At 42.5% G+C, this 18,075-nt stretch overlaps 1 protein-coding gene across 8 annotated transcripts; it reads left to right on the plus strand.

Annotated features, from left to right (window-relative positions):
* Positions 1 to 244: 244 nt before the first annotated feature.
* LOC128406903 (ras-related protein Rab-6B-like) lies at positions 245 to 16,504 on the plus strand. Of its 8 annotated transcripts, none has more exons than XM_053374762.1 (10): positions 261 to 645; positions 1,130 to 1,170; positions 3,407 to 3,465; positions 5,097 to 5,150; positions 10,646 to 10,690; positions 11,499 to 11,607; positions 11,829 to 11,940; positions 14,703 to 14,796; positions 15,158 to 15,224; positions 15,960 to 16,504. In XM_053374762.1, the coding sequence occupies exons 1-10, from the start codon at positions 317 to 319 to the stop codon at positions 16,022 to 16,024; spliced, it is 975 nt and encodes a 324-aa protein (XP_053230737.1). In that variant the 5' UTR covers positions 261 to 316; the 3' UTR covers positions 16,025 to 16,504. The 8 variants fall into 8 exon arrangements, with proteins under 8 accessions (XP_053230744.1, XP_053230740.1, XP_053230737.1 ...); XM_053374763.1 differs by having other exon boundaries at positions 11,502 to 11,607; XM_053374765.1 differs by lacking the exons at positions 10,646 to 10,690; positions 11,499 to 11,607 and adding an exon at positions 7,157 to 7,262 and having other exon boundaries at positions 257 to 645.
* The last annotated feature ends 1,571 nt before the right edge of the window (positions 16,505 to 18,075 follow it).

Raw genomic sequence — 18,075 nt, forward strand, 5'->3', positions numbered from 1 at the left:
TAATTTTAACTTTACTCATTTAAACATCCTTAAAATATCAGTGACTTCTCCCCTTCTCTTCCCACGGTTCATTTTAAATATCATAAATCCCTGCATATTTTACAAAAACTAAACCATTCCGTATCCCATGGAGATGCAAAGAAGTCCTGATTCTTTCTACCCTTTTCCTATCTCTGTGGTTAGCGCCGCGCCGTCGGCCTCTTAAACCCCGCCCTCCCGTGACGTCACACCCGATGATCTCACGACGCCACCCTCGGTCTCTTCCAGGCGGCCTGTATCTCTTCTTTCCCCCTCCTCCCCCTCCCTGCAGCTCAGGATGAGCTCATCCCTCTCTCGTCCCTCGGGGAGAGGGGCGGGCGGCCGCGGAGCGGAAGTGACGCCATCAGGTGTCGCTCCGCTGTTGCCGTGTCTTCTTTCTGGTCGGCGCAGCCCGGTTCTTCCCCTGCCCTTACCTCGCTCCTTCTCCCTGGTACCTGGCTCCTGTTCCGGCCTTCCATCCTTACACCTATCCCTCCAGCTCTTCTTCCTCCTTTTCCCCCAGTCCCAGCCCTGCGCCGCTTGCCATGACGGCGCCTGGAGGAGCCGGCGGCGAGTTCGGCAACCCGCTGCGCAAGTTCAAGTTGGTTTTCCTGGGCGAGCAGAGCGGTGAGCGCGGGGCCCCGGGGGTTTAGGGCGGGCAGGTGGTGAGGAGAGTATCTCTGAGGGATGACCCTATGGCGATGACCCTCAGGCAGAATTTTCCTCCCCTCCTCGACATGCCGAACCCTCAAGTGCGGAGCAACATGCAGGTGCCGCCGCTGCTGTTTTGCTGTCCATGGTGCTTCGCGGAGTTACATAAGCAAAAACATATGAGGTCCCACTCAGCATTTTAGATAAGAAGATCTCATGCCCACAAATGGGCTTTGGGTGGGCAGTAGTTGGTGAGACTATTTGTATGTGCCTAATGTGGTTTGTCAGGAACCCTGTCAGGAAGCCATAAGCAATCCCCACCCGCCGTCTTTCTGCTGTCCCCACTCCCCAAATACTGCTTTGACATTCCAGAGTTTGGGTAAGAGGAGGAAACAAAAGTTTGTGACTGTATGATTCTGATACATCCAGATATTTTATATGGTGCCTTGTCGAATTGTAGGAGTAAAAGCTGCCAGGATCCCTCCTCAAGTAAAGAGCTGTGTAAGATGACAAATGCATGCATGCTCCTTAAAATGCAGAACCTTTGGGTGGGAGAAATGAAGATGGCTAAGGCATCATTAGTGTAATTGAACAACTACATCTCCATCAGTGTACATAGTGTCTCTAGAGTTGCATAAACAGATGGGGGCAAGTGATACTTTGTTATTATAAATGCCCCTTGCTGTGATTCCTTCATTCATCCAAGACTTTGGAGAGGTATTGGAAGGATGAGAGAAGTGTGGCACCACAAACCTGAAATGATACCTACCATCACCACCCAGGTTGCCCAGATGAAAGTATTATAAGATGCTCTGTGTGTGTGTGTGAGTGAGAGAGAGAGAGACAGAGAGAGAGAGAGAGATTGTACTCAAGCTCCCACTGCTCATTTCCATGGGATCCTAGGAATTTTGATTGGGAAGCTTTAAAATGTGTTGATCATATAGAATAGGAGTAAGTCTCATTGAGCATGATGCTACTGAATTAATGTGCATAGAAAAAGCAAAAGAAACTCAAAGTGAGGTAGTTTCTAGGACTTGCCAATACTCCTCCACACCTTATATCTTTTTACCATATATTTTTGAAGCTAAGATTGCTACCAATATTTTGGTCTGCTTGGTAGAAGACTTTATAATTCCCAATCCTTTTAAATGTTAAGAGCATCATCCTTGACGATAATCTTTTTAAAATTATTATCATTGGAAGTGACATATCACAGCTGAATTTGTCAGCATATCTATGGTAACATTTATTGTGTGAAATGGCTTTTGTTGTACAGTGTCTTGTTGGACATACTAATGGCTGATGGAGTTGAGCTTACCAAATGGTGAGCTCATCACTTTCTACCTTCTCAGCTGATCCAGTGAATTCATCCATCCTGTTCCAGAGGACAGCTTCTAGGACACTTACGTGTGAATAATAAAGTCAAGTTCAAAGCACTTTTTCTAAGAGCATGGCTGGAAGTGTTTCACATAAATTTCTTTCCAGTGCTCTGAATTACAGTGTTGGCTAATGCCCAACATCCTATGTATTGAAGCGTGATATGGGAGCTAACAAAGTCGTCAATGGTGAAATAAATATAGAACCTCCTAGAACCCCCCCCCCCATCTTAATGGTTTGTCTTGATGTGCCAAAATTATTTGTGTCTATGCCAGTTCTGTCCACTGATGGAATTTGTAATTATTCTGAAACACTGAATATATAGCGACATTTGTGGCTGTTATCATGTATATGTTGTAGTAAGGTGAAGAAAAATGAAAATTATAGGAATATGTTGCTTTTATCACAACAAGCATAGCTGTGCTTGCATTAGTTAAAACTGGTTCAGCTATTTTAAAGTCTTTATAAGGTTTGTAGGAAGAAATGGCGTTTAAGCCCTACTATGTAGAATTGAGGTTGGTTTGCAGGTCTCGTAATATGTGCTTGTGTATGTATGTCACCAGCCTTCAGTTCCATGCTAAGACTTGTACTATTAAATTAAAGTTTTGGATGGGAAATATGGACCCATACCTTTGCAGTATCATAGAACAATCTCGGTTTTCAATGGTTTAGGATTGTGGTTGACAGTAATGATCTAGAACTCTTATTTATTCATTTGCAAAATTTATATCCCATCAAAAGGGCTCTCAAAACTTATTTTTATAAGCTGCTGGAATATGACCTCTGTACTCAGCCTCACAGTCTTCTAAAAATGACATACAAGGAAGAAGATAGTGGAGAGAGGAAGGAAAAACAAGACCAAGCATAGTTCTTAGTTACAAGCTATGACAGTGACAGTTTGGACTGTTTTGCCCTTGACGAAGATCACCATATCTGGAGGCACTCTTCTCATTCTCACCCATTCTCAAGCATATCCAGAAGGAGAGCAGGTGACAGTGTCCAGCCCAAGAGGACAGGGCCACACATTTCATCCCTCAGACAGATCATACTTATTTGATTCACATTGTGATGGATCACTATGCTTATTGTTTGCTTTCTGTATATATGTCCCGCAGTGCCCAGTACACAAAGGGGCTGCTTGTATAAATAAAATAATACATCTGCACAACAACTTCTAAAAGCAGCAGACCCAAAAATCTCATGCTACTTTATGTAGGTTAGCTGGATTTCTAAAAGGAAGGAATAGTATAATGTGCCATGATATTCTGGAGATCTTGACTCTGTGTGTGGGCAGGTGTTTTGAGTGCCGCTCCTACACTTCATATATAAAGAGCCATTTCTCTTCTCCCCTCTTCTATAGTTGGAAAAACATCCCTGATCACCAGATTTATGTATGACAGTTTTGACAACACGTACCAGGTAAGTGGGAGCATAGTCAAGCATCCTGCATAAGAACATTTAAAATGCACTGTTTTCATGGAGAAGTTTAGAAACTAGTGTAGTTTAGAGGTCTGGAATCTGGATATTGGTTGGACACATCTATATGCTGCCAGTAGATAAAAGAAGATGTTATTGAATGGGCTGAAGGAACATTTACAGTTTTAAAATTGAAAACAACATAAAGCAACCAAATATTATAAATAATATATACACCTAAAAGCAGATTTAAGCCAAATAAAAACATATTGAACAGCCTAGGACCATTGTTTCTACTATATATATTGCAAATAACTTTCTCCTTCTGCCGGACTTAGCAACAGCTCTTACTGATGTGCAGACTTAGCAACAGCTCTTACTGATGTATGTCTACACACCTTGTAATAAGAAGCTTACCACTAGGTTTTATCCAGAGACAAAGTTGAACTGGCTGAAAAAAGTTTTCTCCAGAAATTCATATAATTTACAAAATGAGCATATAACAACACTAGTCCTGTGTCAGTTGCATTGGTTGCTTCTCTTTCTTTCCAGGCTCAGTTTAAAGTGATGGTTTTGGCTTTTGGAACCTTAAAAGGTCTAAGACCAGGTTATTTGTATGTCTGCCTGCACCCTCACGAGCCTGCATTGCCCTGAGATTGGCCTTGGAGACCCTGCTCTCAAACCCAACACTATTAACGTCAGATTGTTACCAGCCATAGGGCTTTTTAGTACTGGCCCCACATCTTTGGAACTCCCCGGAACAGTGTAATGTCCTATCATTTCAGGTTTCTGATAGGCAACTGGTTGGCCATTTAGTATGCTGTGCCAGATGGGCTACTGGCACAATCCAGCAGGCTATTACGTTCTTATGACTTTAAAGCAGATTTGTTCAACTCGGCTTCTTATTGATATTTTTATGCTGTGTTGACTTTAAAGAGTTGCTGCTATAGTTAACGGTTGAAACCTAATTGTGTCCATCCAGAAGCTGAATGGACTTCAGCATATGCAAGTCCTTTCTGTCTTCCGCCTGTAGCCCCTCTGGCTGGCATCCAGATTTAGAGGGATTCAAGGAGCTACTGGGTGGTGGAGAAGAAGGGTAAATCGGCTTGTGCAATATTGGATATTGCCACATAGATCTTGCGCCTCACCTGAATTGAAGCATACGGATCAATCCCAAAGCAAGTCTTAATTCATTTTCCATAAGGCACCATGATGTTCAGAGACTACTATCTCAGTGAGGTAAATGTATTTCATAACCTGTAATCAGGGTGATATATTAAATAATCGGGCCTCTCAACCCACTTAAAAAGCTTTGTGCACTATGGAAATTATTCTCTACAGCAATACCCCCCTTGTGCTTCAACCTCCAAAATTATTTAATTTATCTGAGTTTCCCCCTCCCAGATGAACAGGATCACAAGAGGACCAAAACTTGTTAGATTACCTTTTCTTTTATTAAGCAACTCCAGAATTCATTTTGCACAGGAATCATTCATCCAATGTGTTCAGTTTTGAGGTTACCACAGATGTCTTTGTATATGATTCAAGAACTTGATTTTTTGTGGACTTCCAGCAACTCTTAACTAGATGTCTGTTGTAGTTCAAAGTTACTGAGAGTTTTCTTGTTTTTCCAGGCAACTATTGGAATTGATTTCCTCTCAAAGACTATGTATTTAGAAGATCGCACGGTGAGTGGGGTCGTCTGTGTGCATAACCTGGAAAAAGTATGTGATCGCTGTCCTGGCTTGTGTTGTATTTGACAGCTTTCACCTTCTAAGAGTGGCCCTGAATCCCCTGGCAGTCCCTTCCAATCATGGTCTCTGGCAAAGGAGGGTAAGCCAGCTGTGGCTCTTTATTTGTGACAAACTGTACCATGCAGGAGGAAAAGCGATTTCCCCAGAGTCACGACTTTTTGTGTCTTATTGAATATGGGAGTCTTTAGTAGGCTCAGCTTGCATTCCTCCATAACCTGCAAGCATTTCTCTCCCTGAAACACAAGGTTAGAATTGTGCTTTTTTAAAAAGGGGGGAATGAAAGAGGAGGCCCTTTGAAATCCACATCACTGGGTAGATTGTGTACAAAATTGCAAAGGCGGATTAGTTTTGACAGAGAAAATGTGGTGCTTTTGCCTTTCAGTCCCATGGAACCAACTTTTATTGTGGCTGTGGAATTTTAATCATTGGCTGCAACATCCTTGGTTCTGATACAGGAGGGAGGCCAGTCTGGCAGCTAGAGGCTCTTTTGGCAAAATTATTTCTCCTGCAATTTAAAAATGTGCAAAATGCCTTATAGTCATTTTCTTATACTTGCAACAGTCCTGTAGAGGAAATTTAGTCTTTGAGAGAGAAGCAGCCTAATGGGTACAAAACCCAAATGAGGAATTGAACCTGGATTTCTTACAGCCTAACTGAAATAAGGGTAGCATGTTGGCTCTATTTTATGACAGCAAACTGTTGAATTATCTGGCATCTCAGCCTGAACTGGCTGTGCCTCTAGTGCTACCTTGCTTCTGTCTCCTGGAGTTAAAGTAAGAATTTTCTTAGGTCATTTTCAGAGTGATAGTGTTTATATGTTGGTGCAGGGGTTTCCAAACTGGTCTATGGACCGCTAGTGGTCTACAAGCTTCATTTGAATGGTCTGTGGCAAGTCTCTGGATTTGTGGTTGGAGATGCAAGTCAGCACATCCATCATATTAAATATTAATAATTTTTCTAAAATTCTATTGCTTCTTTTATATTTCATATTGTATTTTATTGTACTACAATTTGGATAAGAAAAAAAAGAATAAATAACAATACAGTTAGAAAGTATATGGCATCTTGCGCAGCAGTTGCTACAACAGGCAGATTAACAATTCAGTGGTCTGCCAAGACCCATGACAATTTCAAATGGTCTGTGAGAAAATAAAGTTTGGGAACCATTGTGTTAGGGTATGGCTGTAAGCAGAAACTTAACCTTTGGTTCAAGATAATTCTTTGTCTCAGATGGGAATCCTGTCCAGCCAAACTGTGTTGTTGCTGACAATTCCTTTAACGTTTATTACTACGCTACTTAGAAATGATGGGCAGCATTGACTCCACCCTCTGGTTCCTGTGACACCACATTTGGGTAAAATACCCTTTAACCTCTTTCTTCCCAGTGTGGACAGCAACTGTGGTTTTGGCATGACTCCTCCCTGTTATTATTCAACTCACTTGATGCACAGACAAAGTACACCTATGGAGTAGTTGAAGGGCACACTGAAAACTCTGTTGAAGCCTCTTCCATGCTCTGTGTGTGTCTGTTAATGAGCCCTTGACCTGTATCTTTGTTGTGGGGCTTCATAAGGGGGTACACAATTAGGCTGAGTGTCAGAAGAAATCGCATTGGGGCAGCTTGGGCCTTTACTTCTTGTACCTGCTGTATTCTTTTGCTTCCACTGTGGGTAAAAGCTGGCTGTTTTAACACATTTAAAGGGATCTGTTCAGAAGCTACAATCACAAGGTACCCTTGGGCAAGCCCTTCTTTTTATTTTGCACTGAATTTTTTTTTCATTTTACCATTTCCCCGCCCCTTTTGTTGCTTGCATTTTTCCTCAAAGAGTTTGCATTCTTTTTTTAAAATTTCACATAATTTTTTTGTTTTTATTTTGTGTTCCACATTTCTGCTCTTTCTTCCTCCCCCCCCCTTTCCCCCACATTTTCTGTTTTCCCAGATCAGGCTGCAGCTGTGGGACACAGCCGGTCAGGAAAGATTCCGCAGCCTCATTCCCAGCTACATCCGGGACTCTGCTGCGGCTGTCATTGTCTTTGATCTGACAAGTAGGTATTGTGGCTTAGGCTCTGCAAAGGCACTGTACACAGTGGAGAAGAGAGCTCTGGTTCTGTCCTTCTCAGTAAGGTAGCAGACAGGACTAAAACCACCCAAAAGCCTGCAAAGGATCATCTGATAGAATCCGTTGCTACTAGCAAAGGCCCACCACTTTTTTTGTTTAACTGTTTCTTAGTATGTAAATTATAATTGGGCAAATATTTATATTCAGCTGATATAGATTTTGTAGCCCTACAAAATATGATACCGAAAATGAAAATTCCTGTTACAAATAACAATAAAGCTATACCGGTTTTAATAAAACAGATTAAGTGCCTATCCCCTTAGAAAGGCAATAAATAAATAAATTTTAAAATCCGAAAATTAGCACCTGGCAATTTATTATGTTTCCACTATCTAGCTATTATTATTGTTTTTATTATTTACCCATCCTTCACCAACAACTTTCAGGGCAGGTTACTACAGTCAGCATTAAAAACAGCTACCAGAAATCACAGCCACAGGGAAATGGTGTGTCCCAAAAATACCTATCTCATGTGTCAGAGGCCAGGGCAAGGAGGTGCGTCATTAGTGGATGATGAAAGTTGTATATTGAAGGTGCCAGATGCACTTCTGAGGGGAGGGAATTCCGCATCCTAGGACCTGCCACAGAGAATGCCCTCTCCCACACCACCACCACTACCTCAGACTTCTGAAGTCAATGGAACTGATCTTAACACCTTAGAGGGCCTATAGGGAAGGAGACAGTCTGTTAGATATTTGGGGTCTTAAGTTTTTTAGGGTTTTAAATGCTAATGTGGACACCTTACTTGCACTCAGAAATGAATGGGTGACCAATGCAGCTGTTTTTAAAATTGATTATGTGAGTTCTAAAGGCAACTCCAGCCTGTAATCTAGCTGCTACATTTTGGACCAGCTGAAGTTTCTGAGCATCTTTAAGGGCTGCCCTGCGTAGAGTGCATTGCAATAACCCAGCCTGGAAGCTATTGGAGCGTGGAGTACTGTGGCCGTCATCTCTATGTATAGTTTACTTGAGCCTCTTAAGGGGCAATGTTAGGCCCAGTTTTGCTATCTCATATACTATAGCCCAGTCTTCCCTAACCCGATGTCCTTCTGGTGATTTTGGTTTCATTTCCCATAAGCCCAAGCCAGCATGGCAATTGACACGGGATGTTGGGAATTGTAGTTCAGCAACATGTGGAGGGCCAGAGGTTCCCCATACATGTTCTGTGCCCTTGGCCAGCAGTGCATTCCATCAAGTCATGTGTTGCATAAAGGAGTATGTACTTCTGTTTGCCACAGTTTGTATGAAAGCTACTAATCCATACCTTTCGATGGCCTAGCTTAGGAAGTTTATTAATCAATTATTTATTTCATAAAATTTATTCACTGCTTAATTGTTTGTTTGTTTGTTTGTTTGTTAAAAAGATTCAAAGCAGTTTACAAAAAGACTTGGAGAATTGTTTGTGGTCCTTTAATCCTCTGCCACTGACAATTCCCTCCTGGAGTTTTTGAGCCATTTTTCTGCATTTACTTATTGGTTTTTTATTTTATTGTAGCATCTGTGTGCTCCATTCATCAGAAAACAATTGTATTCAGACAGTACAGTTAAAACTACAACCATAATAAAGCAATAAGACACAAATATGTAAGATGGCTGGTAAAAGCTTTACATTAGGAACGATGGCTTCACCTTAAATAGCCACAGAACTAGTGCATATGCGGTGAGCATGTGTACTAAACAGGACCTGAGTTTGAAGAGAGTTAATATCAGTGAAAATCATTTGGAAAAAAGCCTTGAGATTTAGGAGGCCAAGTGTAGAAGCAGGACTACCTTCTTAGCCCCTGCCCCCAAAGGGGGGGTGGAAAGGATTTCAACACTCCTCCATGACCAACTGCACATGTGCATGGAGATGATTGTGCCCAGCCAGTTTCCCAGTGGGCCTGGAAACCTGTCACAGAAGGGGAAGTCGACTCCACATCAGTACTCTCTGTGCAGTCTGTCAAAATGGGTGTGGGGCAGGAGACTTAACATTTCTGCACCTTCAGCTCAATCGCAGCTCTGTGACAGCATACAGAGCTGCAGTTTCTGTGTGTTCCAGGTTCCCTGTGGTGTCTTGTTTGCTTTGCATTGATGTGGACAGTGACAGGAAAGGCAAAAAGATGGCCATCCTTGGGAATAACTGCTAATGGGTTGGTCGGGAAAACGAACTTTCACTGCTTTTTCTTTAAAAAAGGGGGGGGAACAATATTCGTATAGACCTCCAAAAGGAAGATTTTGAAGGATTCTCCACTGGAAGAGAATGCAATAATAAAAGGTGTCTCCCTATTTTCTTTCATCTTAGTGAAGCTATAGAACCTGAAATCATGTTCACTCATAGACATGTTGGCTTCCTTGAAAATGCCACAGCTTTTCACCAAGTGCTCCTTGGGCAATGCTGCTACACCAGCTGGCGGCTGGCACACCTTGGGACTGTTAGGGTGGGAGGCCAACAGTAGATGGGAGGCAGGTGAGGATTGACTTGAGACCACACTGAGGCTAGTGGGACAGTGCCCCATTCACCACAGCAGACCAAACTCCATTGCACTCCTGTAGGGAGATTCTTGGCTTGCGCCCATGTTCTCTGCGTTGTGTGGGGGCTCACTAAACATCTTCCTGTGCAGTGGGTTAGCAGCAGCTGTGACCATATGTGTCAGGGCCACATAGTGGCTTCCTGATTCAGTGGCCCTGCTGATTGCTGACACTTTCCCTCTCTTCAATACAACTGCATTGAGATATATGTGAAGGAAGGAGGAGAGCTATGGGTGGAGACTCCCTGTGCCGCAGACTTCGTCCCTCAGCCTAGGGCAGTGGGCAAAGGAGCCCCCCGTCAGTAGTTCATCTGCACCCTTTCTCTCCCGCTCCTCCTTGCTCTTGCTTTGTCTGTCCTTGTATTGCTATGACCACCTTAAGCTGGTGTAAACATTGCAATGATTTGCTTCATGGAGTTAGTGTACATGTTTTGGAACTTGCTTTGTTTGATGCTTGTATATTTATGCAGTAAAATGCTTCAGTTAGTATGGGGAAAGTGGGATTATTTAAATAAATATATAAAATCAAGTGGCTCCTCTTGTCTCTGGTACAGTGACAACCTTTCTCCTTGAATCAGTTCCATGCAATCCATCAGAACTGTCAATGTGGGTGCAGTACCATAAACTCCTTTTGTAGACCCACCTTGGTGCTTTTTTCATTCCTTGGTCTTCATTGTAGACACAGTTACAGCTCTAACCAGTCATGAACAATGTTGAGGATGGTGGTGGAAGGGGTAATCTTAGACATGATATCTCTTTGGATGCAATCCAAAGCTGAAATTTATTCTCTTTGCCCCAATAGCTAGTTCCAGTTTCTGCTTTACATAGCTCCCAAGAGGAAGGGCTGGTATGTTATGTGTTGTTGTTATTGTTTTAAATAAAAATTTTGTTAATTAAATGTGTATCCTGACTTTCCTCCACGAACCTTTAAAACACATTGCCTGTCCTGAAGGCATCTCCCATCTCCATTGGGCTCCTCAGGGAATTGTGCTATGCTGATAGTTGTGAGATTCTTGGTATGACTGGCAATGCTTCCATTTAATTTAGCTCTGTTGCTATTTGCCTCCCTGAGGAAGTGTCTTCCTTTCCTTGCTGGTGTTGTAAGGAACCAGATGACTGCACTGTGCAGTTTGCACCTTACCCCATTCACATGCTAAAAATAAGGGTTTTGGCTTCACATTTAATGGAAAGCTGAACCCAGAATTGAGAATGTCACTTTCTCTAGATGGAGCTATACTATAGTTCTCAGCAGAACTACAGATCTTGCAGAACTTGCCCAGATGTATTGGTTTTCATAGAGTAAGATATATAGGAAGTCTCACTCGCATACCCTGTTCACTAGTATTTAGAGGTTATAAGAGTCTACTGAACTGGAAGAAATGAGTGCACTTTGTGCCTCTGGTATTGTTGGCTGTCTTGGTTGGTAGAATCATTTGATGAGTATTTGTCCTATTTGCAGAAGCAGGAGTTAGGTCTTGGGTAGTCTGCTGTGTTTTCCTTCCATCTTAAGCACTGCATTTTTTACTGGGTTGTCTGTGCATTTGGAGATCTATTGCAATTCTATAAAATTCATTTTCTAACTGCCTTTTCTCTAAAGGACAATTTCTTCCTCTTCTGTCTTTTGTCCCTCTGTCCCCTCCCTGGGCTGGTACCAGCAGGTCCGACTTCAGCTTTGGGACACAGCAGGCCAGGAGCGGTTCCGTAGCCTCATTCCCAGCTACATCCGTGACTCAACTATTGCAGTGGTAGTCTATGACATTACAAGTGAGTGAGAGATTGGTTTCACAGTGTATGGAAGCAGTCCTCTGAGAGAGGGGTCAGAGCGCAGAACCCCCGAGCCATGGCTGCCCAAAGATAAAGCAACTGGGCTTGTTGTATGTCATGCTGGTCCATGGGGTATGCAAGTACCTTACTTTTGCAGAAGAGCCTTTAAAGCTTTTGTGCTTTTTAAAGTTTTTAATTAAGCCTTCCCCCCACACCCACAGATCTGAATTCCTTCCAGCAAACCTCCAAATGGATTGATGATGTGCGAACAGAAAGAGGAAGTGATGTCATCATTATGCTGGTGGGGAATAAAACTGACCTTGCAGACAAGAGGTAATTTGGGGAGTTGGGAGTCAGGTTCCTTTGTTTTCATATATGCTTGAAAGCTTCCTAACTGGCTTTTGGAAGGAACAAGCAAGGGAAAATATCTCCTTTTTTATGGTGAAGAAACGGGATTAAATGCATCCAAAAAAAGCATGTAAGGCTGGTAGAATTGTGGCTTTAATTGAGATGGCACCAACATCTTGCTTCTTTAAATATTTTAAATTGTAACCATTCTCTGGAAGCAACACATCTTCCTTGAGAGAGATTTGTTTTGAAGCTTCTTATCATTGACCAATAAATGCAGTGACATTCTGCTAGGCCTTTAGAAGCTGCTTTGCCAACCCCACGTCTCTGTGACTTCTTTATGAGAAATTTGGGTGCCACCTTGACCAGCTAGGGACCTAGTACACATAAGACAAAAAAACTCGTAACTTCCTCTGGAGCAAAAATCTGAATGGCTTTAGCACAACCTGGAAATAAGGCAGCAGGTAAAATTACAGTTCTTCCTTTGATCATTGATCTAAGTGGGGGTAGTTCTTGAAAACAAAGGCACAGTTACATGGCAGAAAGAATTTGTAACATACCACTAAATACAATGCAACTCATAATTCAATCAGTTAACTGGGGGCTCCTTTTTGCGGGGAAGGTGTGGGATATAGATTTAATAACTGAGATAACATAGGACATCTTTCCTGCCAGTACTTCCCGTACGGTGCCTAATCAGATGTATAAATTTGAGTTTTCCAAACTCATCATTCGCAGCTTTTCAGTTGCAGATCTTGACTAGCATCAGCTGAGTTCCCAGCTATGGACAGCTAGCAAATACAGGTAACTCACAACTTACGCGCATTTAACTTGTGCACATTCAGCTTTATGTGCTTGGCAAATATATATCCATATTTATACACATATATAAAAGGGGGTGGGCAGCAGGGAGGAAAAGCTTTGACAATCGCACCTGCCATTGCACTCACCTTGAGAGAGATTTCAGAGGTGCAGGGAGAGAGTGTTCTGACTGTACAGTACTCGATTTTGGCTTTATGTGCTGTCCCTGGAATGTAACCCCATAAGTTGAGAGTCGCCTGTATTGCAACACCTATTAGGATAGACAAAATGGTCAGGGAGCTTTTACACCTCCACCATTTTCCTAGGAATGTCTCCTGTCTAGTTTAATTTCTGCTGCTATCATCTCTGCACATTCATGCAGTATATGTTGAGCTCCATAGATTTAAGAAAGCAGTTTTTAAAGTACTGTCCATGTCCCCTTGAATTAACCATTTATAGGATCTGTGCTGCTTAGTTGCAAGCCATCATAATTCATTTGACAATTACACTTGTTCAAACAGATGTTACTACAGCCATCTTAGCATGCAAAATGCTCTATTAATATAAAGGGAAAACAACTTATTCCTACAATAATGTGAATTATAAATAAATTCTTCGGGGGGGGGACATTCACATCTGCGGTTTCTTTGTTCAGCTTTTTCCTACATCTGTAAGTATTTTCTGTATTAAAGGTAAAGGATAAATTGGGCAGATAAAAAGCAAGCTGCAGCCTTGTTTGCTCCCTCCTTCCACTTAGCATTCAACTTTGTTTTTAATTTCCCCTTTAATGAAACACAAATGTTTTTTCCAGTGTCCAAACCACCAAGCAATGGTTAGTTCTTCCTTTCCAAACCAGAATTTGAAACCCACTTTAAACCATGATTTTCTATTTGGAAGGGAAATACAAACAATAGTTCCCCCATTTAGACATCCTTATAAACCATGACTTGTGTTACACAAGACATTGAAATTGTAGCTTTAAAGGGAGGGAAGTATAAGGTTAGTTTTGGATCCCCCACGGGCATCAAAACACCAGTTCCGCTCTGTTTTGGATTGTGTGAAATGAGCCTAAGAGACTATAATAATCAAAGAAAGTCTTAGGTGAAAATGAAGACCTCTCTCATGCAACCTATGCAGACATGCAACCTGTCCTTATTGTTTTATTTTGTGGGGGCTGTGTGCTTCTTCCTTGCTGGCTTTTCTGTTGCTGGCCAATCTTTTGAAGCTTCATTTGTTTTTGTTTGTTTGTTTATTGCTACCAATTCCCTTTTTAGTTTTTGCTACCTTTTGGATTTTTCTCCCCCTTTCCTGTGACATTTTTTTCATTTCTGTAGAAGAGGGCGTGCAAGAGGCCTAAGAACTGAGTAGGATGTATATTGAAACCAGGGATAAAGCAGGATTTTATATAAAACCAGGTATGTACAGGGTGTTAGAGATTATTAATTCCCACGCAGCAGTGGCATAGCTTTCTATGTGACATGTGACCCACCTAACCAAACTAAGCCAACTAACCATGTTTTATGGCTTTCCTGTTTTGACTTACATTTTGTGTTTTGTAATCACATGCAGGTAGAGCAAAAATGGGTTTAGCCAGCCCACCATGCATAGCTATGGGGCTTTACTTGGTTTGGTGAGATGTAGAAATGCCTCCAAAAAGGTTTCTATTACTTTTTTCCTCTAAGGTTCTATAAATGCAGCAGGCATTAAAGCTCTCTGATTCTAGAATTGCTTGTTTTCCTGCTTTTGCTTGTTGTGATTTGTGAACACCGAGTTTCTAACTTTTTATGGTCGCTCAAAAGCTTGAGTTGATGAAGGTGGCAGTTCAGAGATTCAGGAGTCCTCTTGTAGTGTTGATAGGACAGGGAGGGATCCTTGACAACTGAATTTTCCCTCAGAGGACAAATGCCTTACCTTTCTTTCTCTCATGTCTGCATTATTATTTCCAGGCAAATTACTACAGAAGAAGGCGAACAGAGAGCCAAAGAACTGAGTGTGATGTTCATTGAGACCAGCGCAAAGACTGGCTATAATGTGAAACAGGTAACTTGGTGCTGTTCCCGGGAAGGAGCACTGCCATTTTTAGCACCAAAATTCATATTGGGATTTTGGGATTTCTCTTGCTTGAGGGAATTTAGATCTCTCCCCGCCAATTCTGAGTGTGCCCTGCTTGGTGGTGATGTATTGGAATGGATTAACTTCTCCTTCCCTTGATTCCATAGCTTCCATGATCAAAATATTTTTTAAAGACTAGTGTGCTGCTTCCATCCTGACTTCACGGCTTTTCATACTAATTATTGCAGTATTCACATTTCTCTATCCCTTAAGCTTGTCCCAGTGCTCCCCCTAATGCATTTTTTAGTTACCACATTTTCTTGCACCTTCTCTTTGTGTTGCCTTCCAGCTCTTCCGCCGTGTGGCTGCTGCCTTACCTGGGATGGACAGCACTCCAGAGAAAAGCAAAGATGACAGTATCCTTGCTCAGCTTCTCAGTAGCTTCGTCCCATACTGCAGTCTTTCAGTACAAGCTTGGGGGAGCCTAAGACAGTTTCTTTTTAGGGCAGCTGTTTGCAAAGCATTGACAAGAGCTTATTTTATTGTGTGCCAGTGGTGCAGGAGTGGAGAACCTCAACCCCAGGGGCCAAAGGTGGCTCTCTGGGGCCCCTTTCTGACCCCTAGACCACACCCATCACTGCTCTACTTTGCCCACCAAGTTTCTCCACCCCCAGCTTGAAATCTAATGCTGCCCTCTTGCTTGTCTTGCTAGAGAATGGAGGGAGGGGATGTGAGGGTGTATGGAAACTAGTTACTGTACAAAGGTAAAGCAATGTTTGTTGGTCCACCCATTTCCCCCTCTGAATTGCCAGCCACTAGCATATGGCCCTCAGAAGGTGCCTGGAAGGGGTGGCAGAGGTATGTGTAGCCCCAGGCACTTCTGGAATGTGTCCCCAACCCTTTTCCACTGAGGTGATGCAACCCTTGGTCAGAAACAAGTCCCCCTGTCCCTGCTTTAGTGGCAGCGAGGAGAAGCGAATGCTTCTGGAATACAAGGGGTGGGAAGGAAAGGCAAGGGCAGATCCCCTTAACTTCCTGGATCTGCTTTGCTAGACCCAAGTGTCGCATTGTTGCGCTTTTCTCTGTGTTCTTTACCACACCTTGCTTTACATATTGGGTGTTATTTTTCCCCCTTAACCTGCCACCTCCAGTGATTGACATCAAACTAGAGAAACCTCCTGAGCAGCCAGTAACAGAGAGTGGCTGCTCCTGCTAAAGGATCTGTTGCGTTGCAACCTCTTCCCAACTGCCCAGCCCCATCTCGCCGAAGAACATCACTTTTCATTGACTAGAGAAACTTCGACTTTTTGAGGGCTGAAACCTCAGTCTAATAAACTATCGAGCCCCCTGCCCTGTAGACGGCCCCGGCTGCTCCCTCCTACTGCATGTTGTGAACCCTCAAGTGTGTCCTGTCCCATGTTGGTTGTTGCACTTTGAGTGCCCTGGCACTCATCTTCTAGGTTTCCTGTCTCGGGCGTGTTCACCTTTCTGTGTCGTCCTATGAATGCAAAGGGGCAGAGCTTTTCTCAATTTAGGAAAGCATGGATAAACCTACAGCAAAGGACCTAGTGGGGCTGGGTCATCCCTTACTTACTTCCTGTTGCTTTTTATCCATCCCCTTTCCAGAGGTTGCTCCTTCAGTTTGCCTGCTGTTGCAGCATATATATGAGGATGGGGGAAGCAATGGGTGTACTCCACTGCTACCCATAGCTACCCACTTAATTCCCCATTTGATCTTTGTTCCTCCATTCCCTGAGAGTAAAGGGGAGGGGAGAAGGTAGCTCAGAATATGGCATTAGATATTTCTACTTCCAAGTTGTCATTTATCTTTACATAGTGGCTAGGTATTTTTAATTGCAGATTGGCTTACCCTTTTTTTTTCTCAAGCATGTGGTGCTCAGTTAAATATGGATAGGGAGGAGTGGCAGAACCAGACTGAATATGCAGAGCCTTATGTGGGAAGTCTGGCTGCAGCAAAGTGATGGACTGGGGATTTATTCTCAAGAACTAAACAAGATCTGTTTCTAGGTGAGCTGTAAACTCTGCAGTTGCTAGCTAGATTAAACAGGGATTTGCAGACTAGACTTGGTCCAATGCTGCTATTTCTGTAAATGTATGTCTCATTTTAAATATGCAAAGTACTTTACAGTTACCTTTTATGCTTCATGGCTCTATTGCCATTTTTTACAGATGACTATGGGCAGTACACTCTCCCATCAGGTGAGACAGTGCCTAGCTATGAGAAAGACCCTTATCTGAATTTATTTTATTTTATTTCACTGGGCCACAGTAGCATTTAAAGCATAAATGTAAGTGGCATAGCACTTCTCCTTGAATTGGTCCAATTTTGGTCTAATTCTGTCCCCCCCCCAAAAAAAAAATCTTGCTATTGACCAGTTTTCAAACTCTACACATATTAGGGCTGTTTCATTTTTACTTAATTCACAGTGCAATAGCCTTTAAATCTTTTTTTATGCTTGGCTTGCTCTGCACAAGAGGCACCTGTGTATCATACTTTTTCAGGGGATAAAAACTTTTGAACTATAGACCTTTGAACTTATGATTTATCACAAATGCCACCCCCTTTATTGGGTGCAAGCCACCCTAACATGCAGACCTGGGAGACTGGTCGCAGTAAATGACTTTAATTGGGTAATTGTTTCTGATGGTACTTTGGACCATTTTGTTTTGGTCTGAGGTTTTGTCCAAATAATAATCCCCAAATCATGGTACCCTCCATTGCAACTCCATTGTTCCTGGTCATTGGCTGATGGGAATTGAACAAAATCTGGAGGGTACCATGCTCACTACCCTCGCCCTAGTCATATGCTTACTCCAATAGTTTTTCCTGCCAGGCTTGTGTACGCGAGTGATATGGGTCCTCTTTGCTGGAGTTGCTTCTGAACATAACCTGTGAACACTTCCATAAACCAAGTTTATATTCTTAGAAATGAGTGAGGGGTGGTAAAGAGCAAGAGCAGCATATATTCCATCCCTGTTTTGCTTTGCTCCCTCCCTCCACATTCCTAGCTTAATTGAGTTGCCAGCCCTGTTTTCAGCAGAGGCTCCTGTCCTTGTAAGCTGAGTGAAATTCAACCGGTACAGCATTATCCCTTCAGATAATGCTGCATAATGGAAAAGCTTTATCTGTTGAATTTTTAAGGTTTTTATTAAAGTGTTTTATTGCAACAGCAAAAGTACCCGTCAAGTTCTACATAAATTGCTCCCCACAAAAGGGAGAATACCCTTAATTTCTACTATCACTAG

The sequence above is a fragment of the Podarcis raffonei genome, chromosome Z (assembly GCF_027172205.1).
Source record: "Podarcis raffonei isolate rPodRaf1 chromosome Z, rPodRaf1.pri, whole genome shotgun sequence".
Lineage (NCBI taxonomy): Eukaryota > Metazoa > Chordata > Lepidosauria > Squamata > Lacertidae > Podarcis > Podarcis raffonei.

Bases quoted from the DNA above. Each gene is read 5' to 3' on its own strand.
- LOC128406903 (XM_053374762.1), top strand. From the start codon at position 317: ATGAGCTCATCCCTCTCTCGTCCCTCGGGGAGAGGGGCGGGCGGCCGC. The intron at 5,151-10,645 runs GTGAGTGGGGTC...TTGCCCCAATAG, and splicing joins TGTATTTAGAAGATCGCACG to CTAGTTCCAGTTTCTGCTTT. The intron at 14,797-15,157 runs GTAACTTGGTGC...GTTGCCTTCCAG, and splicing joins CTGGCTATAATGTGAAACAG to CTCTTCCGCCGTGTGGCTGC.